The sequence below is a fragment of the Myotis daubentonii genome, chromosome 9, assembly GCF_963259705.1.
Source record: "Myotis daubentonii chromosome 9, mMyoDau2.1, whole genome shotgun sequence".
NCBI classification, from domain to species: Eukaryota; Metazoa; Chordata; class Mammalia; order Chiroptera; family Vespertilionidae; genus Myotis; species Myotis daubentonii.
In genome coordinates, this window is record NC_081848.1 from 51,150,041 (window position 1) to 51,175,084 (window position 25,044).

At 45.6% G+C, this 25,044-nt stretch overlaps 1 protein-coding gene across 1 annotated transcript in view; it reads left to right on the forward strand.

The window, feature by feature from the left end:
- The window catches only part of PARVA (parvin alpha), a 142,101-nt gene extending 126,181 nt beyond the window's left edge, over positions 1-15,920 (forward strand). The window contains exons 11-13 of the mRNA XM_059708939.1: positions 3,065-3,166; positions 3,908-3,980; positions 13,868-15,920. Coding sequence (XP_059564922.1) covers positions 3,065-3,166; positions 3,908-3,980; positions 13,868-13,944 — 252 coding nt within the window. The 3' untranslated portion in view covers positions 13,945-15,920. The remainder of the gene's footprint in view (positions 1-3,064; positions 3,167-3,907; positions 3,981-13,867) is intronic.
- The last annotated feature ends 9,124 nt before the right edge of the window (positions 15,921-25,044 follow it).

Consider the following 25,044-nt stretch of genomic DNA (forward strand, 5'->3'; position numbering starts at 1 on the left):
TGATGAATTTCTAGAATGAGGTTTTCTTTTGAGCACATGGACATCTCTTGTTGTTTCTAAAAGCAATTCCTGGCCCAGCCAGTGTGGCTCAGTGGTTGAGCATCAACCTATGAACCAGGGGGGTCAGGGCACATGCCTGGGTTGCGGGCTTGGGCATGCAGGAGACAGCCAATCAATGATTCTCTCTCATCATTGATGTTTCTGTCTCTCCCCTTCTCCCTTCCTCTCTGAAATCAATAAAAATATTTTTTTTAAAAAATAACTACATAATAAATAAAAGCAATTCCAGGTCTGTGCCTGAGTACTGTCTGAGTGTGTCTGGAATCTGTGGAACGAGTTTCCATGCTCTTTGGGGAGTTAGGGAACACTCTGGAAAAGTGATATTTCCTCGAATGAGCTAGAATGAGCTCTGGAACTTTCCCTAAGTTTGCATGAACAGGTTGTGCTATGAAAGGGAGCCTCTGGTGAGTGTGTTCGGTGTTTGTCTGCGGGTTTTACCATCGAGTCATCAGAGCAGTCGGGGTGGGAGCTGTCTATGTCAGTGGCGCTCAGAGCTGTGAGTAACCCCGACCCTAACCCAAGGTCCTCCTCTGAGTTGATAGATTGGAATTTTTTATTCTCAGCCCATTCCAGCCACAGCCAGAATGAGGCCCAGTTAACTATTTCCATGGGCAGGCCTTGATTCTAACATGGATGCTGGGTCTGCTCTTGCATTGTCCACCTCTGGGGTGACCTAGGATGAGTCATGCTCAGGCCCTACCCACCCGATGGATGGAAGCAGGCAGGAAGCTGCACCTCGGCCAAGTTCATGCAGGGTTGCATGCCCATAACAAAGGCGAAGCACAGGCCCACCAGCCAGCCACCTGGCAGATCTCTGACTCTGGGCCCAGCTCACATTCCAGGCAATTCAGTCTACTTTTTTTTTTTTTTTTTTTAAGTTTCCTAAGATGATTCCAAGAACTTTGGCCTCTTGTGAACTCTAGCAACTGTTGTTTATGCCCACAAACCTTTGGTGGCCCCACTTCCTTTGAAAGGTTCTAGGATACCAGATACACACCTGACCTCTCTACCTTTGCTCAGGCCCCTCTCCATACCTAGAACACATCCTCCTTCCGCATTTCCCTCATCCCACAGGCCTCCACTCCTCCACAAGCCTGCCCCAGTGCCCAGCACACACTCACCTTGCCCTTCCTTGAGCAGAATACCTGAATCCCTCTGCTTAGCCTAGGAATCGATGGTCTCTCAGACCAGGTTCCCAGCCCGTCCAGACTCTACTGTCCTACATGGGAAGGTAGGGCTCTAAGCCTCTTGTCCTGGCCCTCAGCACACAGTTGTACTTTGCCAGTAAGCTGTGTCCTGATTGCTTTGTTGTTTTCCCAGATAGTAAGCAATACAATACATCTTCACTTAACACCATCAATAGGGTCTTAGAAACCATAACTCAAAGCAAAATGACATATAACTAAACCAATTTTTCCCATAGGCTAGTTGATATAACCAAGTTCCTACAGTGTATTTTTGGTCATAAAAATGTCACCAAAGTTCTAAATAAAGACTCCCCTCCCCAACTTTTCTAATATTAAACATTGAAATAAATGTGAGTTCTGCATACATTTAAGAAATATTAATAAAAATAAGTAAGAATTCTTTTCTAATCTGCTTGCTCCAGTTCAGGGTCACAGGTGGCTAGAGCCTATCCCTGCAGCTCAGGGCACAAAGCAGGACCCAGCCCTGGACAAGACGCCCTTCCACCCACACTCACGCAGACTGGGACACTGTAGACACGCCAATTCATCTGATGTGCACATCTCTGGGATGTGGGAGGAAACCCGAGTACCTGGAAGAAACCATGCAGACATGGGGAGAGCATGCCAACTTCACACAGACAGTGGCCACAGCTGAAAGTCAATTTTTTTCTCATCAACCTTATAATGTTATTCAAGGACCTGCTATAGTTAAATATAGTTAAATATTTATTAAGTTTTGCCTACACATCAAGCAGTACTCTAGGCACTTTATACCTATTAACTGGTTTAGTCCTCATGATAACCCTATTAAGTAGAAACTATACTTCGATCATCCCCATTTTACCAATGAGAAAAATGAGGTACAGAGAAGTTATGTAACTTGCTTAAATCACACAGCCAGTAAGTGGTAGAGCTGGAGGCCTAGCTTCAGAGCCCAACTTCATAATAGCTACACTGTGCTGCCTCTTAAGCGATGATACAGTGAGATATGAGAAAGGAGAATGACGAGGCCTGTATGACACTAGAGTTCTTTGTTCACAAAGTACTTCACCCTCGTAGCCTCATGCCATTGGCCTTGGACATCCCCTTCCCCTCCTCCTTCTGCCCCACCCTAGCTAATTCCTGCTCATCCCTCCAGTCTCCATTCAGGCAGCGCCTCCTCCAGAAGCCTTCCCTGTTGCCTTCAGTGGGAGAGAGTGACTCTGTCACACAAGCCAACCTGCTTCCCTCCATCAGAGCAGCTGCTGCATTTTCTCCACATCAGTCTCCCTATTGGGCTGTGAGCTCCTCTAGGGAAGGGGCCACACCTGGCCCATAACTGTGGTCCATATGCTGGATCAGGGCTTAGAACATGACCAGTGCTCAATAAATGCTGGATCATGCCTGGCTGGTGTGGCTCAGTGGTTGTACATCAACCTATGAACCAGGAGGTCACAGTTCAATTCCTGGTATGGGCATATGCCTGGGTTGCAGGCTTGATCCCAATGTGGGGCATGCAGGAGGCAGCCAATCAATGATTCTCTCTCATCATTGATGTTTCTATCTCTCCCTTCCTCTCTGAAGTCAATAAAAACATATATATTTTAAAAAGATTTAAAAATATATATTTAGAAAAAGAAATCCTTATTATAAAAATATTTAAAAATAAATAAATGCTGGATCAACTGAGATCAGGACCGTGGGCGCCGTCTCCAGTGTTGGACCAGCCAGATATGGGACAGGCCAGACATGTTGACATAGAAGCTGACAAGCCCTCTGGATGGGGCTTGCCTTGGGACTCAAGGGCCCAGTGCCTTCACCTGACTCTCTTTCTCCAGTTTGCAGATGGGGTGTACCTGGTGCTACTCATGGGGCTCCTGGAGGGCTACTTTGTGCCCCTGCACAGCTTCTTCCTGACCCCAGACAGCTTTGAACAGAAGGTAAGGAGAGGCGATGTGGAGGGAGGCCCTAACCCAGATGCTCTGACTCATCCACCAACAGCTATGCTGGGGCCATCTGGGGAAAAGGCAGTGGATTCCTGTCTACCCATGGTCTTCAGTGGTTGGATGGGAGGCCCATTCTGATGAGCACTGACCTGGAAAGGAGCTACCTGAAGACCACAGAGCATCTGACCACTTTCTCTCCACCCACCCCCACCATAGCCTGACCTTGGTCCCCTAGTCATATGCTCCATCCAGATATCACTGGCCAGTCTCATCTCTCCCAGAAGTGACAAGGCTGGTCATACCTGACCACCTACGCTCAGCCTCATTCCGATGACTCACAAGCTGCCACAGCCTGTGTGCTAGACAAGGGGCATTTGATCCAAGGAAGAAACCCTTCTCTGCTTCTTGTGCATATGTCTTGCTCTCCAATTCTTTCAACTGAGAGCACTAATGTGCCTGAGTTGAAATCCCTGGTAGTTAACACAGGAACACAGTAGAACAGAAAGAGGATTTTGAATGTCTCCAGCAGTGCTCACCAAGAGTAGGCTGGGATAGGCCAGCCCACACTCCACATGGCCTGCCCATTTTGGTAACCTCACTTCTCCTTCAAATTAGGACATTTTAGCTCAGCCCTTTGTCCCTCTAGCTCCATCACTTCCCAGGGGCAGATCCCAGGATCCACAAGGGCCCAGGAATGAGTGTGCAATAACATAGGCCCTGCATTTCTCTTTCCAGGTCTTAAACGTCTCCTTTGCCTTTGAGCTCATGCAAGATGGAGGGTTGGAAAAGCCAAAACCTCGGCCAGAAGGTACTTTGCTCTTTCCCTGGGTTTGTGACAAGATGATGAGACCCTCTTCCTGTACATAAGTGTTGGGGACACAGGGCAAGGCTTGTGGTTGAGAACAGAAGGACGAGTTTCTTTTCAGAAGTCTTCTCTACCATTTTTAGGGAAAGGTGTGACAGGGCACAGCTGCCCAGTCCTGGAAATCCTTTGTGAGCTGCTAATCACATGGCCATGGGAAGAAAAAATCTGAACTCTCATGCATGGGATCACAGGGATAAGGGCCCAAGCAGACATGGTGCAAAGCAGAGGTGCTGCTGCAGAAAGTGCCCTGTGCCCAGTTTCCAGGTCCTTCGGTCCTGGACAGGGTACTGACCTGCCAAATTGCTGTATTCCAGGTCAGGCAGGGGAAGTTGCAGGAGTCATTGCTGGCAGCTCTGCTCTGAGCATAATTGCCTTTCCTGCCCTGTGCCTACTCCAAACTGTCCAAGGATGATTTGTTGGGTTTGGGTTGAAAGTGTAAGAGTTTAAAAAAAAAAAAACCACACAAAAACACAAAAGACACAAATAACAAAATGCTCCATTAGCCCTTCTGTGCTGGCGCTTGGGGCTATGTGTGCATTTGTGCATGTAGGAGTTCTTCTTAGTACGGATGTTTATTTCCTGAAACTTACTGACTGAAATATTTCATTTTACCAGCACTACCAAGGTTCATCAGTGCTTGGATGGGGGAGGAGGGGGCTATTCAACACTGTGTTGAAGATAACTTTCTGTTTATGTCAATTTGGAATATTACGAATGCCATAAGTGGGCCCTTTTGCTTGACTTTACTGGGTGTTTAAAGGCAAGTGAACAAGTAGGGATTGTGTACTTTCTCTACCCATTGTTGCCTCTGCTCTGAATTCTTCCACCCAAACCTCCACATAGGAGTGGTCCTTCACTGACTGTCCAGTGGGCCTGAGACCCCCATGCCAAGAGAGGTAGGCTATCCTGACCTCAGTGTACTTGAGGCCGCTCAGGGGAGAAAAGAGATGTACCCAGTCACCAGAACAAAAGGACAATGGTGATAATTGCCATGAAAGAGATAAAATTAACAAGTTGTGAGGACTGAGGGGGTGGTGCTCACCTTTCTCTGGGGTGGAGGATGGTTTGATAAACATGGTGGTAGTTGGGCTAACCCATAAGGATCAGGTAGGATTTTTGCTTGGAGATTAGATTAGCGGGGTGGCAGGTTCAACCAGAGGCTGACCCTGACCTCCACTGGTTCCCCTCCTAAGGACCCCCAGAACTAACACAATTGAGTGGCTTCAGACCACCCAACCAGCTCGGCAAACAACACCCAATTGGCAGGCTTGGCTGCATCAAAGCCCTAAAGTGACTCTTGCTCTGTGGGTCCGTCCCAGCACAACAGCTCATCTGCAATAGTCACAACCAGCTCTCACCACCAGTCAGCCTGAGGGCCAGTCCTACTGACGGATGTGCCAACAGCAATCATGGCTCACCTACAACAGGAGGGCACACACAGAACACACAAGGAACTCCACTGGAGCAGCTCAGGTAACCAGGCAGACAGACTGCACTTCTGGGCCCCACAGGACACAAGCAATCTATCAGATGCAGACTTTAAAACAGTGGTTATAAGGATGCTCAATGGTCTTAGGGGGAAAAAAATAGATTAACTCAGTGAGGACTTTAATAAAGAGATAAAAAACATAAAAAATAACCAGTTGGAAATTAAGAATAAAATAACTGAAATAAAATATACATCAGAAGTAATCAACAACAGATTAGATGAAGAAGAGGATTGAATAAGTGATCTATGAGATGAAGCAGCAGAAAACACCCATTGTAGTACCAAAAAGAAAAAGAATTTTTAAAAATTAGTATAGTTTAAGGGACCTGAGGTACAACATCAAGCAAACATTTGGATCACAAGGGTACCAGAAGGGCAAGAGAGAGAACAAAGAACTAAAAAATTCCCTAACCTGGCAAAGGAAATAGACATACAAATCAAAGAAGTGCAGAGAGTCCCAAATAAGATGACCCCAAAGAGGTCCACACCAAGACACATCATAATTAAAATGCCAAAGGTTATAGTCAAAGATTGCATCCTAAAAATAGCAAGAGAAAAGCAGTTAATTACATAAAAGGGAACTCCCATAAGACTGTCAGTTGATTTCTCAACAGAAACTTTGCAGGCCGAAAGGAATGGCAAGAAATAGTTACAAAAGGCAAAGACATACAACCAAGAATGCTCTACCCAGTAAGGCTATCATTTAGAATCAAAGGAAAAATAAGAGTTTTTCAGACAAGGAAAAGCTAAAAGAGTTCATCACCACTAAACCAGTATTACAACAAATTTTACAAGAAATGTTAAACAGACTTCTTTAAGAAGAGAAAAAATGATCAAAAATATAAATAAGAAAATACAGGAAAGAAAAAATTCTCACTGATAAAAGCAAACATACTAAATAAAAGTGGTGGATCACCAACTATAAAGCTAGTACAAAAGTTAAAAGGGAAAGTAGGAAGATCATGTGTAATTACAACAATAAATTAAGGAGTCACACAAACACACCAACACAAAAGAAGTAAAAGAGAATGACAAAAACATAAATGAGGAGGGGGCGAATAAAAATTGTAGTGATTTTAGAATGTGTTCAAACTTAAGTGACCGTTATCTAAAACTGCTATATAGCTTAGTACAGGGTGGGGCAAAAGTTGTAAGTACTTGAAACAAAGAATTTATTCTTGTATTATTATTTACTAATTATTGTATTATATTCCTTTTGAACAGCTACTTTTGCTACACCCTGTATATAGAACTACATGGTAACCACAAATCAAAAATCTGTGAGTTATACAAGAAATTAGGCATACAGGGAGAGATAATAATAATATAGTAATTGATAGAACATCCAGACAAAAAAAATCAACAAGGAAAGAGTGGCCTTAAATAACACATCAGATCAGATGGATTTAATTGATTTTTTTAGAACATTTCTCCTCAGAGCAGCAAAATATACATTATTTTCGAGTGTATGTGGTGGGACATTTTTCAGGATAGGTCATATTAGGCCATAAATCAAATTTCAATAAATTTAAGAAGATTGAAATCATAACAAGTATTTTTTCTGATCACACTGGTATTAATCTAAAACTAATTATAAAAAGAAAACTAAAAACCACACAAACACATAGAGGTTAAATAACATGATACTAAACAATGAATGGGTTACCAATGAAATAAAGGAAAAAATAAAAAGATACATTGAAACAAATGAAAACCTAACATCCTAAAAATCTGTGGGACAAAACCAGAGGGAAATTCATAGCAATATAGGCCTATTTCAAGAAACAAGAAAAATCTCAAACAATCTATCCTTTTAGCTAAAGGGACTAGAGAAAAGAAAAATAATGCCCAAAATGAGTTGAAGGAAGGAAATAAAAAAAGGTGAGAGTGGAAATAAATGAAATTAGTCCAATAAAACAATAGAAAATATCAATGAAACCAAGAGCTGGTTCATTGAAAAAATTAAATGGATAAACCTCTAGTGATACTCCAAGAATAAAAGAGAAGGACTGAATAAAATACAATTAGAAATGAAAAAGGAGAAGTGACAACTGACACAACAAAAATACAAAGGAAGATTATGTATGATCATCAAGTGGGATTTATTCCCAGGATGCAAGGTTGGTTCAAATTCTGCAAATCAATTAATGTGATACAACCCATAAACAAAATGAAAAATACAAATCATATGACTATATCAACAGAGACAGAAAAAGCACATGACAAAATCCAACATCCATTTATGATTAAAACTTTTAGTAATGTGGGGATAAATGGAACATACCTCAACATAATAAAGGCCATATATGACAGACCCACAGCCAACATTATATTCCACAGTTAAAAGCTGAAAGCTTTCTCTTTAAGATCAGGATGTTCGCTTTCTCTACTTTTATTGAACATAGTATTGGAATTCCTAGCCACAGCAATTAGATAAGAAAAAGAAATAAAAGGCATCCAGAATTGAAAGGAAGAAGTAAAACAGTCATTACTTGCATATGACATGATACTATATAGAGAGAACCCTAAAGATTAAACATACACACAAAATACTATTCAAACTAAATGAATTCAATAAAGTGACAGAATACAAAATTAATATTCAGAAACCAGTTCGATTTTTATACACCAATAATGAACTATCAGAATGAGAAATTAGTAAAACCATCCCATTTACAATTGCCTTCAAAAGAATAAAATACCTTAAGTATAAATTTAATCAAGGAGGTAAATGACCTGTACTCTGAACATTATAAGACATTGATGATAGAAAGTTAAGAATCTATACATATAAAGAAGTAATATGCTAATTGACTGTTATAGTGTCCCAGTAATCACCAATTTGCATATTGATGTGGGTGCAGCAGGGGGTGGGCGCCGGAGTCAAGTTCCCAGGGGTCTGAGGAGAGCGCCTGACAGGAGCCCAGACTGCAAAGAAGGAAGAGGAAGTGGCCATGGGGAGCTCTTCCAATCCCCCTGTATGGACAGCCTACCCCAGCCCCCACACCCCTGGGGGGTATAGCCGGACACCATACCCCAGCCCCTGCACCCCCAGGGAATGGGGAGGCTGACTGGACAGGGAGAAGACCCAGCCTCAGGGGTAGCTGCAGCCCACACCTCCGACTCCCAATCTCTTACCCCGTCATCCCGCCCTGGGCGCCCACAACAATAGCACACCAGCGACCACCCATCGGCACCCCTGAGGCACCCGGGGCCCGTGGCCCACCACTGCCCGGCCCCCTTCGCTGAGGCTGGGCATGCCTCTCTTCCCTACAACTCCTGACCCGGGTGGAGGCAGGCCTGAGCTGCCCTCCAGGGTCAGACCCTTCCCCCCACAGCAGCAGCACCGTCTCCACATTGGAAGTGCGCTGAGCCTCACTGGGGCTGCGGCTAAACCCGCATCCCTAGCCCACCTGGCTCCACCCTGGCCCAGCCCCACCCCGCTCCAGGAGATTGGAGCCCCGCCCTGAGCAGGTACAGCTGCCAAACAGCCATGTACAATTTAAAGAATGGCGCCAAGTGGGAAGGTTTGACAGTTACTCCTCCTTCAGCCTCGCCGCCCCCTAGCGCCCCCCTAATGCCCTGGCCCCTGCCAGCGCCTCCAGGGATGACCACCGCTACAGGGTTTGCTGGCCAGAGCCCGCCTCTCCAAGGCCTGTGGAACCCTCTGCAAAGCTTCCATAGCTACAGTCCTAGGAAATAATCATGCCCTCCTCCCCTAATCAGCACCTGCCACCTGTGAGGGTACCCGTGGGCTTAAAAACTTACTTGATGAAACATTTCTAGGTTTATTAGCTCAGAACCTCCTCATGACAACCCAGTGAGGTGGGCGGAGAAGAGATTACATACAATTCCCATGGTATATGCATATGTATTCAGAAATGAAGCTCGGGCAGGAAAAGTGTCAAGCCCAGTGGTTCCCAAGGTGCAGCACACACACCCCAGGGGGGCAATTTGACTTTAAGTGGGGGTAATTCCAGAATGAGTTAACAGTGAATTTTTGCATTTCTTATGGTTCTAGGGGGCCTCATCTACAGCGTATCCTATGCCATTTTTCACAGAACTAGAACAAATACTCCTAATATATATATGAAACCACAAAAGACCCCAAACAGTTAAAGCAATATTGAGAAAGAAGAACCAAGTTGGAAATGCTACCTGATTTCAAACTATACTACAAGGCTATAGTAATCAAAATAGAATGCTACTGACATAAAAAACACATAGATCAATGGAATAGAATAGAGATCCCAGAAATAACCCCACATCTATATGGTCAATTAATCTGTGGCAGTGGAGGCAAGAATATACAGTTTTTTTCAATAACTGGTCCGGGGAAAACAGGATAGATACATGCAACAAAATGAAATTAGACCTCTTTTTTACACGATACAAAACTCAAAATGGATTAAAGACGTAAATGTAAGACCTGAAACCATAAAACTCCTAGAGGAAAACATGGGCGGCACTCTCTTAGCAATTTTTTTGATATGTCTCCTCAGGCAAGGGAAGCAAGAGAAAAAAATAAGCAACTAGGACTACATCACACTAAATAGCTCTTTTCACAGTGAGGGAGACCAGTGACAACATGAAAAGACTGTGTCCCTCTAGAGCAGGGGTTGGGAACATCTGCCCACGGGCGTATAAGGCCCGAGAAATCATGTGGTCTGACCCTTCCAAGGCATTAGGGGTGAGTTAATTAAATGTTTGACCAAACATAGCAGGCCCATTTTTTAGTTGATAAATTTGTATGCCCTTGAATGATGTTATAAATATCCAAATGGCAGATATCCAAATATCCAAATATCCTTGGCAGATAAAAGTTTCCCCACCTCTGTTGTAAAGTGTCTCTTCCTGGGAAGGCCACTCTAGTATCCTAATGGCATTAGGAATGGCCCCTGAGTAGACTGTACCCCAGGGGTGGGCAAGCTTTTCGACTCGGCCACAATGGGTTCTTAAACTGGACCGGAGGGCCGGAACAAAAGCATGGATGGAGTGTTTGTGTGAACTAATATAAATTCAAAGTAAACATCATTACATAAAAGGGTACGGTCTTTTTTTTCAATAGTTTTATTCATTTCAAATGAGCCGGATCCGGCCCGCTGGCCATAGTTTGCCCACGGCTGCTGTACCCAGTTGGTGAGCACCCAATCTCTGGGTAGGAGAGAGATAGTAGGAGAGCTGTGGTCAGCATGTCTGCTTCTGTTTTCTCGAGCTTCTTCAGATGAAACTTCCTAGTGACAGATTAGAAGTGCTCATTCTGATACTTCAGTGTTCAGGCATTTATTTCCCTCCAGACAGACAAGTTTCCCCAACGTCAATTAACCTATAGGGATATTTCAGCACATCCATGACAAGTCTTGTACAATTACTGAACTGCTTAATATGAAACTTCCTGCCCAATGGGAATGGAGAAACACATCTGTTTTATTTGTTGTTACACTGGGCATCGCGCCCATGCTGAGAATTTCCAGTGCGGAAAGGAGAACTGAACCAGTGTTTGGTGAAATTGTACCTGGTGAGAGATGTACCCAGCACTCCCTATGCATTCGTGCTCCTCCCTAGACAGGGAGATTCAGCAGTGAATGCTACAGACTTTACAAAACGCGCCAATGTGGGTAATTCTTTTAGGGTGTTTCAGAATCAAATAGGGCCCTAGCCAGTTTGGCTCAGTGGATAGAGCATCAGCCTGCAGACCAAGAGGTCCCAGGTTCGATTCTGGTCAAGGGCACGTACCTCAGTTGCAAGCTCCTCTCCCACCCCCCGGCCCTGGTTGGGGTGCATGCAGGAGGCAACCAATCACTGTGTCTCTCTCACATTGGTATTTCTCTGTCTTTCCCTTTTTCTTCCACTCTCCCAAAATCAGTGGAAAAATATCCTCAGGTGAGGATTAAAAATAAAAATCAATGGAAAAATATCTTCCAGTAGGATTAATTTAAAAAAAAAAATCAAATAGGCGGCGGTGGAGGCATTTTTCATGGCAAATTGGTTTCAAGGTCAGGAAAACACATCCTCTGCCAGGCTGTTTGACACTCAGCCCTGCCGTACCCTGAAGTCCCCTGGAAACTTGGGGTTTGCATCTCAGAGGACTTTTGCTGCCCAAGCTGCACAACCGTTTCGCTCTCTGGAAACACAAGCCTCCCCGGAGGCTGAACAGTCCAGCTAGAGTGGGTAGAAAGGATTGGAGAGGACAAGAGGCTTTGAGGAGCCTGTTCCATGGCTCCAGTACCACCCAACCTTCCCCTTCGCACCCACTCCCTTGGTAAGCTCACTTTTTCTCCTCTCTGCCTTTCTAGCAGTTTCTACCTGGGGTAACTTCCTGTTCTTTGACTTAAGTGGAATTTAAGAAACACAACACCAAGCCATCAGGGGAGGACAAAAATCAGCCCCAGGCCCTAACTGGTTTGGCTCAGTAGATAGAGTGTCACCTGCGGACTGAAGGGTCCCAGGTTCGATTCTGGTCAAGGGCATGTGCCTGGGTTGCGGGCACAAACCTGGTGGGAGGTGTGCAGGAGGCAGCTGATCGATGTTTCTCTCTCATCAATGTTTCTAACTCTCTATCCCTTTCCCTTCCTCTCTGTAAGAAAATCAATAAAATATTAAAAAAAAAAAGAATCACTGGGCAGGGCCCCAGGTTGACGCTCAGATATATGCATGAACCAGGTGGGAGCAGACAGGGAGGCTGAGTGTCAGGCCTGAGAGCTCCTGGTCTATCAACAGGAGAACTTGGAGCCAATTCCAAGCCCAGCTGGGGTGGGAGAAGGTCCGTCTGCAACTGGGATAAGGCCCAGGAGAGGCATACAGGAGGGTGTCTAGGGGTAGAGAGGAGCCCTAAGGAGGTTCCCCAGATCCTTGGTATGTCGCCCTGTGGCTGCTCATCATTGCAGGGCTGGGGCCTGTGTGCACCTGGCTGTGGCGACCACATGGGCAAGGGTTCCTAAGGCTAAGGCCCGGGAACCATTGTCCAGCCATACAGAGCCACTGGCCTCCGTTCTGCCTGGTCTTGGAAGACCCCTCACCCTAGATGAGGGCGTTGCTAGAGTGCTGCCATCTCCCCCACCTTCGAATCCCAAAGCATTTATTGTTTTCTCTGATATCATTTACCTCATCAGACCTTCTGCACAGTCAGATGTCTTTTTAATCATTTTTACTGTGAAAATATCACAGCTACAGAAAGGTGCATAAGATAGAAATGTTCAGGTTAGTGAGATATTACCCAGAGCGCCACCATGCAACCATCCCCAGCTCAGGGAGAGGAGCCCTCCCAGCTCCGAGAGTTCCTGCCAAGTTGCCTTTTTGGAACTTAATCCTCTTCTTCCTCCCTAAAGATAGCCACTCTGCTGATTTTTACAGGCTTTTGTCTTTTTATTTTATTTTATTTACATTTTCTTACAATTTTATTGCCTTAGGACGCATTCCTGAACAGTAGGCAGAGTTCCTTTCTTCACGTATGTTTTCCTACTCCAGTTATTGGGGGGAAGGCCCTCCCAGGGAGAGAGTGCAGGGGCCTTCGTGGGGGCGGAGGGGGCAGAAGGGCCTGCAGAGGGTTAGAGGGACAGCCAGGGGAGGAAGTGACCACTAAATAAAAGGGAGGGAGGGAGGGAATGGAGGAAATAGTTGTATAAAAGCTTGGGAACTCCCAGAGGAACTCTTCTGAAAATACAGTCCTACTCCCAGCCTCAAACCCAGCTGCCGGGCTCTCTCCTTAATCTGAAACTGTCTGTCCCCTGAGACATATGCTTACTGAGTACTCATTACTCCCTGCCCGGGCTTCTGTGTCCTCCAGGGCCCTCCCTTCCTGAGGGAGAGGCAGCTTAGTCCTAACTCCCCACCTCTCCCCACTGTAGCCTCAGACTCTCCCCTCCTTCCTACCACTCATGGCTGGTTCTGCGGCGAGGGCCCTCCCCCGCCCCCCCACCCCCACCCCCCGCGCCCAGGGACAGGTGCGATTTAGGGGAAAGTCAGGGTCAGAGAAGCACCCTTCCCACCTGGAGATGCGGAGTCCAGGGTGAAGGCTACATGCGCTGGGGTCTGCTTCATTTTACGGAGAGGCCATGCCCCAGGCTGAGCTCCGCTGCCCCGCATGCTCCCCTGCTCTGAATGCTCGCCAAACACCCCAAAACCCATCCTCTGGTGGTCTCCTGGGGGTTGCTCCTGTCTCCCAGCGGGACAGGGAGCTCTTCTGGAGCACAGCATGACGTCCTGTGGCTGCGGGGGCATCCACGCAGGACCGTGTGGGCAAATGCGGCGGGTGGTGGATGGGAGAGGTTAACAGATGCCAACTTTGGGTCACGTGCCCCCCCCCCCACAAAGCCTTGCATATTTTTTGTTCTCTACGCAGACATCGTCAACTGTGACCTGAAATCCACGCTGCGAGTGTTGTACAACCTCTTCACCAAGTACCGGAACGTGGACTGAGGGGCAGACCGCACCGTCCTCCGAGCCACCTTAACTGCTTATTCCTGCCTCCCCGCTGTGCCATCCCACCAAGTCCAGCCACAACCCAGAAATCATGGGACCTGAATTAGGAAGGAAACGATCAGAAACTCCGGGCTGACCCACACCTCCCGGGCCCTAGGTCGGAGCCAGCAGTGGCCTCAGAAGATTGTCCCCATCCTGGCGCTGGATCCAGATTTCCCTCTGTCACTTGGGAACCAGCTTAGGTCCAGGAGACACACACACACACACACACACACACACACACACACACACAGAAGATGAAAATAGAGATAATAGTTACCATTTAATGGGTGTAAACTATGTGCCAGACATCACACTAAGTGCTCTGATGTACTCAAACTCATTAGTTCTCGTGACTTCCGCTGAAGCCGGTGTCATACACCCCTTTCCCAGATGAGGAAAAGGCTCAGAAAGGTAAAGAGACGTGCCAGAACTTGGCATTTGTTTTTCCTCTTTGAACAACATACGTATTTGTTAATAACTAGCCAATTACATCAACGTTCTTTGCCTGTCCTATAGTTGTATGTGTGCACGCACACCCACAAAGAAGACAGGCGCCCACTGACCTCGCCACCAAGCAGGCCAGGAGGGCTTAGTGATTCACACTCAAATTGGCAAATTTAATCCAATTAATAGTGTATGTGTGGCAGGAATCATGTCCCTCAGCTCCTTTGTACAAATGAAAATTACTCTTAATTCCTTCAGATTTGTAATAACCCCATGCTCTGGTTTCAGGGTGACATTTGGGATGGATTCTGTTTAAAATTAATGGAGTGGCACATTTCACAACCTTTTTGCTTGATTGCATGTAATGGAAGTGCCCCATATTTTACTGCAAAATAAGTACTCAATTCATTATCATCAGGCAAATGTATAATATACGCCAGCACCACCGAGAGCTGGGCATAGACCCACGTGAGCATGGCTTGGGAAGTAGGGCTCTTCACCAGGGACCCTTGAACTTTAAAGAAAGGAACTCCTCTTTGCCTTCTAATTGATCATTTAGACCATTCCTGGCTAAGTCTGCCCACATGCAATTACCGGCTAATTCAGGCGAGGAAAAATGTAAGCCATTCAGACCCAAGCCGAGCCGTTTCCTTGCGTGGGCTACTGGCAGGCTTATGGGGACTTGCATCCCCGCTCTGTGAACCCAGCTTGGAAACACAAGGCTCTAGTTGTCCCAGGCTGCCGGGGCCCTTGCAAATAGGAAAGAGGCTAAAGTTGGGGTGACTAGGAGGACAGAAGCATGTGTGTGTGTGTGTGGGGGGGGGGGGGCGGGTATTTGAACACTTAACAATAAGGAAATACCCTCAGACCAGGAACAGGGCTTGTGGGGTTTACAGTCTTCGTAAACTGTCCAAGGCCTTGGGATAATTAGTAACTCTTACTGGTCTATCTTCATTATAGAATCTTCCCAAATATGCCAGATGGGCCCAGCCTGTGTGCCCGCCTCCAGAAGTCTGTGCCCATTGCACAAAGCCCTCTTCTAGTCTGAGGAATTCATTTTGATCCCCATCTACGCCACCCAGAGTTGGGCCTCCCATATTGTCCAAAGCGTTTCCTTCCAGCTCCTAAACATTTCCTCCTCTGCGGTCCATCTGCAGTGGCTCAGAACCCATACAATTTACAGATAATACATATTCCTTTGGATATTGTGCTCTAAGAAAGCATTGTTAATCAGCATAATGAGCACTTAAGGTGCAAAGACAATGTACTCTTGTGTCAATTGATGTGGAAGGATACAATTATTTTTTACATAAGCAGTGAAATGTTATGTTTTTCGTTAGGAAATACTAAATGGTGTAATATTTGTTTGTTCTCTTTTAAATTCCTGATAGCAAATCAATGTAAGTCGTTGCTTTGTCTCCTTGAGCAGTACTAAAGCGGGTGAAATAAGAGCAGTGAATACATTTAAAGCTGCTTTGCTATCCGAATTTTCTCCCTTGGTGTGTCTTTTATCTTCCTATATTCAAGCTGCAAATGCACACTGTAAGGAGTGTCCTTATTAAGAGCACTCCTTTTTGTGTTTTACACACACACGGCATGAACACACCTCGGAACAACTGGGAAGTTTCATCACAGGTCTGATTTATCAGCATCTTGTTTCAAGACTGAGGCCTTAGACTCAGTGCAGAATCCCGGGGCCTGGGCCTGCTTTTCTCACCCTGTCATCTCCTTTAGAGGTTTTCCTCTAAATTCTCCTGCTCAATACACGGCCATGGTTTTGAACGGGGGAAAAGGCTCCAGAACAATAAATAAACCAAACTTAACCTTTGTCTCTAAAAAAATAATAATAATAACCCAAGACAAAAAATATAGTCTCTATAGGCTCACTCTTTTTCTTTTCTAAATTTAAGTTCATGGGTTGTTTAATAGTTAGTATATAAATGGTACAAAATTCAAGAAGCATGAATGAATATCCCTGCCCCCAACAGCCAATCCTCCTCCCTAGAGGTTACTATTTTGATCCATTTCTTATATTCCCTTCCAGAGATAATCCAGCCATAAAAGCATCAACATACATATAAGATTATTGGGGATTTTTAAAAATATAAATAGCATATTATTTATTTTGTCAGGCTCCTTGCTTCTTCCACTTAATGTGATATGTTGGAGATTATTTTACACTGAGTGTGAAAACCTTTTACATGTTAAAGATGAGACTCTGAGCACTCTGTAAACCCAAAGGCCCCTCTCTGGCCCGCTTGGGTGAGGAAATGAAAGCCTTACCCAAAGGCGGTGATGCTACGTAGGTAGTGACTTCAAAAGTCGGAGACTGGGACCTACTGGGTGGGGAGTAGGTCTCACAGGACATGTTCCCGGAGACATTCCCATGTGCCCTTAACTGATTTTTCTGTCAGTCTTCCTCTGGATTGTTATGGTGAGTGGTGTGCAGTTTGATTACGCTTTCATTTGTACATCATTACGAGGGCTGCTAATGTGAAATCGACTAAGTACCCTAGCGTGTTCTGCTGCAAGCCCAGCAGCCACATGCTGCTCCTCTGTCAGTCAGGAGGCTCTGGTTTCACATGTGCAGGCACAGAGCTGACATTTGCAAAATCTGGGAGAAGGGCTCTTTAACAGCACATCATCAGCATTGCCCGAGTTGGTTGCAATTTGCAATTGCTGCTCTCGGTACTTTTTAATTAGGAAATACTGTTAGCTTAGCTATATCATTATCAATTTATTTTGTTGTGGGTTGCCTGGTTAACCCTACAAAGTGTACTGAAGCCTATTTGCATCAACAGTGTCCTGGGGCTATAATTTTCCAATAACTAGGCTCTCAGACATGTATACATTGTGGTTCAAATATGAATTATCCATCCTCCAGTGCTAGAGCAAAGGCATACATAATCCTCTCCCCCCAAATTATCACCAATTTATTTTTCCACTGGAAAATGAAACTAGACAAAGTTGGTAGGTCGGGCAGTTTGGTCCTAAGTAGAGGCTGACCAAGAGGCATTTGAGTCCCACTGTGCCTTTAACACAGTCCCACCTCAGGAACCCTACCTACATAAAATATCCTAGATATGCAAAAGGGGTATGTCCTAAAATCTTCGCTGATGTTAATATTACGTACAGTGTCCCCCCGTGAAATTCACTTAGGCCTATTGGAAGATTCATTAAGAGTGTCTGTGGATACAGAAAACAAGAGGACTGCAGTGAGATGCAAGTGCTGGGTAGGAGATGGACTCACTCACCAGCTAAGGGACCTGCATCGACACACCGGCTTCCCAACATTTTTGCAGGTTCAGGTCTCAGCAAAAGACAAGTTAGCGTGGATGAATGGGTCATTGTCATAACTACAAAGACTGTATCTGCAGACTGTTCCTATGTTTTCCCCTCTCTTTTATACCCCAGCTAGCTCCAATATTTTTCAGAATTTGCTCACACTCCTGCTTTCCTATGGTGCTGACTGCGTATGTGCCTATGTGTTCACGACCGCAAGGCACCGTGAGGGTGCTCGATGCAGGATGAGCAGCTCCCACACCATGCCTGACAACCTTTCTCCCTTCCCAGGGAGGAAGCCACCACTGGTGAAGCATCTCGAAGTGCATTCTGTGGGTTGTTAATAGATGTTTAGTGTAGAAAATGTCATAATTCAAATAAGTTTGGGAAACAGGGTAAAGAAATTTAAATTCACTTTCTACAGTGTTGGTTTTCATTTTTACTTTTTGTTTTCTAATCGGAGCCCATCTCAGAGTTCCCTACACTATTGTGCATTGTAACTCTCTAAGGCAGTGGTTCTCAACCTTCTGGCCCTTTAAATACAGTTCCTCATGTTGTGACCCAACCATACAATTATTTTCGTTGCTACTTCATACCTGTAATGTTGTTACTGTTATGAATCGTCATGTAAATATCTGATATGCAGGATGGTCTTAAGCGACCCCTGTGAAAGAGTCGTTAGACCGCCAAAGGGGTCGCGACCCACAGGTTGAGAACCGCTGCTCTAAGGGGAGGCAGAATAGGGCACGTCCCTATCGTGTTGACCATGGGTCCTCTTTGGCCTCCTGAGAAATTGGCAGGATGGTATCTTGGAATTCATCCATTCATTTAGCCATATAGTCAACAAGCATGTGCTGAGGGTCTACAACGTGTTAGGTGGGCTGTGTCCAGTGGCAAGTGAGGCGAAGGCACACTCATATAGCTCAATCTAATGGCGCACGAAAAATAATCACAAATCAATGGCACAGAAATGTCTTAGTTAACTCTTCAATAGGTTCTTGGAAACTGCAACTTTAAGTGAAACAACAAAATGAAACCAGTTTTACCATTGATTAACTGATATATACAAGAATTAAGTTCCTACAGCATATTTCTGGTCACAAAAAAATCACCAAACTTCTAAGCAAAGACCCCAAACACTTCAAGTATTAAACATGAAAATGAATCTAAGAAAAGAAACCGAAATCCTTAGAGAAAACCCACTCAGACAAGGAAGGACATGCCAACTTCACACAGAGAGTGGCCCCGGCCAGGAATCAATTTTTTTCCCTTATCAACATTAGAATGAAACAAAGTTAAATAAAACAATGTTATTCAAGAACCTGCTCTACTTATACCTTGTGATGACCAGTGTGGATAAGTACAAAATCTATGAAAGAGATCTGATTTAGATTTTGAAGTCAAGAGAGGTCTCTGAAAGAGAGAGAGAGAGAGGTCTCTGGTAAAGTCGCATTTTAAAGTGACACCTGAATCGTTGAGCTACTCAGGTGAAGAGCTTGCCTTTTAAGGGACCAGTACAGATGAGGATCCCAATTTAGGAGAAGATTGGGTCCCTGGCAGAAAGCCAGGATGGCTAGAATACAAAGGGCGAGAGGGATAGAGAGGTATCAGAGGATTGCAGATTTTATCACAAGAAAAATGGGAAGCAATATATGTTAAAAAGCTTTCTGAACCATGTGCACTCATATGTGGGATATAAAATTGAAAGCCACAAATGAACAAACGAGATAAACAAACAAAGCTCATAGGCACACACAACAGTATGGTGGTTACCAGAGAGAAGGGGGTCAAATATATGGTAACAGAAGATTTGACTTTGGGTGGTGGGCACACAAAGCAATATACAGATGATGTATCCTAGAATTGTACACTTGAGACCTATACAATTTTATTAACCAATGTCGCCTCAATAACATTTAATTTTTAAAAATACTAAAAAAATTTTTAAAAAAGCCTCGACCACTGTGCTGGAAAACTTTGGAAAAAGCTATGTCGGCACTACTGAGTTCTGAGACGCCCCGTCCCATGCCTCTGCCCACCCCCAAGCTGGACTCAAACATGGGCTGGAAGCCTGGGTTTGCTTTAAAAGGCAGTGCCTGCTGGGCAGTCCTAACCCTCCACTTCCCTGGGGCTGCTGGGAGGGCAGGAGCTCCTACACCACCCCCAGCCTCTCCACATTGTGGTCCTCCGGGAAGAGCTAAGGGAACCTGAAGCGAGGGAGAAGAGAAGACTGGCAGCCAGAATGCTGATCCCTGGGGACCACTCCTTCCAACCTTCTCACCACGAAGGACTTCTGCTGTTTTCTCCCTCTGTGGGCTTTATGGGGCGGGGGGGTTTGGAGGACAGGAATGCTATCATCGAACCTGGGGAGAGGGCAAGGTATAGGCTTCCTGGAGGTAGAATAATAATTTCCTTCTCCCATAATCAGACCGAATTATTGTCATCATGCCTGCCACATTATAAAGCCCACCACAAGTGGATCACTTATGCTTCACAGTTAGAGTCTTGAGAAACAGCTTTCATAGGAAGGTCTGTTATTTTCATTGGGAGTTTGGGAACAACAGAACTATCCCTGGATCACCCAGTTGGAAACCAGTCCAGTGAGCACCTGCCCCAGAAAGATGTCTCTGAAGCAGGCTGTGTCCTGAGCCATCCATATTCTTGCCTTGACCCCCAAGCATGTCAAACTTGTGGCTGGTGGGGAGTCTGACATGCTTGCTTAGGCCTTCTGCACACACGTGGGCACCAGTTTGGATGCTGGCATTTAAAAGGGCACTTAGGAAGTTCTGAGAAGCCCCAATGATTAAGATAAATGATGTTTTATCAGTGAAACGGACTTTTCATTTCTTGTTATCGATTTTCATGTTTTCACATCCTCAGATACGATTTGTTAGCCCAAGGCGGCATTCCAGGACACACAAATGTTATTAAGGCAACTGCTTTAAAGAGTGCCATGTCTTATTGAGGTGGACAGGACAATAGATATTGAATCTGCTACACGTGTGCTCGGTATGGGAGCTAGGGTTGGCACGGCATGACTCTCGGGCTCTTATATGTCTTCCTGGAAACCCTGACAATGGCCGCACCACCTGCTTGTAGAAACAGTCCCTGCCTTTGCAAACATTTGCCCGGGTTTCTGAAAAGCAGCTTCCGGAAGGAAGCCTTCTGCCGCTCGAGTTTCGAGTTTATTCCATCTTTCCTTATTTGTCACGATGTTGGAAAATATAAACTCTCATGGGACTGGGGACATTTTGGCTTAAAATAATCAGGACAACTAGGGGGTGGAGGGAGGTAGATGAGGCTAAAGGCAGATAAATGGCGACAGAAGGAGACTTGACTTTTGGTGGTGAACACACAATATACAGATGATGTATTATTGTACATCTGAAACCTATATAATTTTATTAACCAATGCCCCCCCCCCATTAAATTCAATAAAAAAAAAAAAGATTGTCACCAGTGAGCATGCACTGAGCTAGGTTACTGAGGCCATAGACCAGGGGTCCTCAAACTACGGCCCACGGGCCACATGCAAATACAAATATTGTATTTGTTCCCGTTTTGTTTTTTTACTTCAAAATAAGATATGTGCAGTGTGCATAGGAATTTGTTCATAGTTTTTTTTTTTAAACTATAGTCCGGCCCTCCAACGGTCTGAGGGACAGTGAACTGGCCCCCTGTTTAAAAAGTTTGAGGACCCCTGCCATAGACCCTTCATCTCCTCCACATGTGGAGTCTGGTTGATGTGGTGCACTTGGGGGTGGGAGGTACATCCTCCGTGCAGCTCCTGAGCCTGTACCTCCTACATCATTGGCTCTCCCAGCTAATTCCAATAGCATCCTATCCTGTATTGGAAATGATCAAGTCTGTCATTATCTGTGAGAGGCCAAGCTCACCAAGAACCACTCTAACCCGGGGACCTGCCAGATTAGTTTACAAAATTCACCTTTGCACACATCTTCATATTCAGATTAAATGACTTTCTGATATGCACACCTTCAGTGTGATTTGTCAGTAAGACACAGAGCTTTCTCTCTTGTTCTTTTCATGATGACGCCAATCCCCGCATGAAGTGTACTCCCCCATGGTGGCATGGGCCTGCCCTAGCATCAATGGCTGGGACACCTAACACCATGGGACAAGAAGAATCCTCATCAACATATTGGGTGGGGCCCCAAACTGTGCAGGATCAGAATGCAGCCCAGTCAGGGAATGTTTGTGGAAAGCCTGTTCTGGGTTCAGCCCCATTCTATGCACAAAATGGGATCAGCAAGTGCAGGGGCCCTTCTCAAATGGATTCTTCCATCCTAATGGGGGTGGACAGAGGCAGCTCATTTGAAATAATTCAGTGACATGAGATAATGCCAGACGCCTTTGAAGGTCTCTGTTGGATTCTCCCAGAAAATACCGTAGCCCCAGCTGCCTGTTAACTGCAGGGGCGTTTGCCTCCAGAGCAGCAACTTCATGTTCCATGCAGATTTGGTGCTTCAAAAACCTCACAACTCACCCTAAAGCCAAATGGAGACCTAGGGTCATTTTTCTAGTCTAGCGTTGCTGAGAAATCACTGACTTTGTTCCACAGATTCCAACCAGTCACCAAGAGCCCCAAAGTCCAGTCTGGGCTCTACTGCCAGCCATTGGACTCTGTCTTCACACTCAATGTTTTCTTGCTTCTCCAAATCACCTTTTGGTCAATCCTACTAGTAGATGTCTCTATTCCTGTTCCCAAGCACTGGATTGCTGCAGAAAATCACAGAATGGATGCACACACACACACACACACACACACACACACACACACACCAGCTAACTACTCAGTCATCCTTCAATTGCCAGTGAGTGCTCCCTAACTCCTGCAAATCATCTCTCATGGATTGTCTTCATCTCCACAAACACCTATTCCCTACCTTCTCACCATATCCCTCCTCCCTCTTTCTCTAACCCGTGTCTTTACCTCTTCTTTCACCATGAAATCAAAGTGTGTCATGTTCTTTCCATAACATCTCTTCTCACTGCCTCTCACTTCTTCCTGCAGAAATTCCCAGGCTGCCCCTTCCTCCACCCACCTCCTCTAGGACTGGTTCCCTCCTCTAGCATCCGGTATTCCACTTCAAATCATGCAAATTTCTAGGATGAAAAAGACTTGCCCTTGAGCCAGTTCTCCCTGCATTCCATCTTCTGCCCTGGGTCCCTTTTTCCGTAAGACACTCTCCTGGAAGTGTACAGCTCCATGCCAATTCCATTTTCTTCCTTTCTCCTTTCTTTTGTGGACCCCCCCCCCCCAAGCCCACCTCTGGTTTTCTAGAAACTGAAATTGTTCTCTGAGTGGTCAGCATCTACTGGGCTGGCCTCCTTCCAGCAGAATTATTGCATTCTTCTGCTTCTCTCCCAGCTCTGGCTGCTGCTCTGTGTGTTCCTAGGTGGCCTCTTTTCCTCTCTCCAGTCCTTAAATGTGAATGCTCCCTGGGGACGTCCTTCATACTTCTCTCCTTACATCTCTCCTGGGCTTCGACCACCACCTGGTCTCCCTCCAGCCCCAACACCTCCCTCATCCAGATGAGCATGTCCAGTTTTACATCTCTTCCTGAATAAGCTACCTCAAGTACAACTTGGCACACCCCAAACCGAATTCTTATCCTTTCCATACCCGCTCCTTCTTTAGGCAGCCTTTGTCTCATCCAGAGAAGCCATAACCTTCCCAGGTGCCCTTCCTTTTATGAATTTTCAGGGATTTGTGAATTTTCTGCTCCCTGTCTCTGAACTCCCCCTCCAACACAGCCAATCAGTTCTATTGATTGCTTCTTCATGAACCACCGGCTTTGCTTTGATCCCAGCTCTTCAGACCCCCAATGATCCCCCTATTTAGACCTCAACCTCTCATGCCTAGATACTGCAATGACCCCTTAACTTGTTTCCCTTTGGGTTAATCCATTCTACCTATGTTCCCTGCTTAAATTTCTTGAAACGCAGCTCAGAAAAATCTCACACTCCCCACCTCAAATAATGCAAACAGTGGTGCTAATTGAGCACTTAACCTGTGCACTTGACACAAATCATCTAACTTAATCCTCTCAACAACCCTACACGGTAGGTACTATTTTCATCTTCATTTTACATATACAAAACTGAAGGCACAGAGAGATTTAGTGACTTGACACAGGTTACTGTACATACTTTGGGAGTGTCAGAGCTCAGCTTTGCGCTCAGACAGCCCAGCTCCAGTTCGGGTCCTTATACAGTGAACTCAGTCTTTCTCACAACCTTAGTGGCTTCCACTGTCCACAGACCAGAATCCCTTTGTCTGCTCAAGGCCACTAGAATCCAGTTCTGTTCTGCCTGACCAATCACTAACTCTGCATCCAGACAGACACGTCTGTTTGCCAGAGAACCTTTGCTTCCTGCCAGCAGTTGCTCTCCTTTGCCTTGTTTTTAAACGGAATTCCTGACACCATCAGACTCTGACTGAGAATGTTGTCATTCATTCATGTCTTCTTCTTTAGTTCAATAAATATTTAAACATTTCCTATGGTGCCAATCACTGTGCTAGGTCCAAGAGAATACCGCAGAGAACACACAAACACAGCCTCGTCCCCACGTGTGAACACTCTAGTGACTTCAAGCCCTGCTACCTTCCTCTGACCCCAGGTCAGACTCCCCGTGGGCCTGGGCCGCATCTCCTCCCATGCTGCTCCCACTCGGTCTTGACCCCTTCCAACACAAACCCTGCTAGGATCCTGCTAAGCCGCTTGCCTGCGGGATCAGACCCCCTTTGGTTGTGTCATATGTAACCCATGCTTTGTAACGGCTCAAATGCTCCCTCTCAGGGAAGCTCAGCTCCAAGCCCCTTTCTGATTCAGGGATGAGCTCCACCAGTAAAGGAAACTATGGTTGTACTCTAACCACATGCCAGGAACAGGGCTCCTGCAGACACCTCAGCAACCCTTCATGGAGGTGCTGCTATTATCCTTCTTTTACAGAAGAGAAAACAGAGGTCCAAAGAAGCTCCAGGTGGGACTCAGAGGTCTTGATCCTCTCCACAGCGCCCTGCTGCCTCCATGTCCCTATCATCCTGACTACCCCACGGGCTGGAGACAGGAGTCAAGAGCATGCTAATGGGGTTTGACTGCAATGGTGGATCAGTGTTTCTTTGAACATCTCAAATACTATGTTCCTTCTTGCCTTTCTTTCACAGACCTATCTATTCAGTTGGTTGGTAGAGGGGGAGTGGTAGGGCTTTCCTTAACCGACCACAGGAAACTGAAATAGAATGAAGAAACATTTAACAGAACCCCAAAGATGTTCTTTGGAGGGGATGTTCTGTGTCTTTTC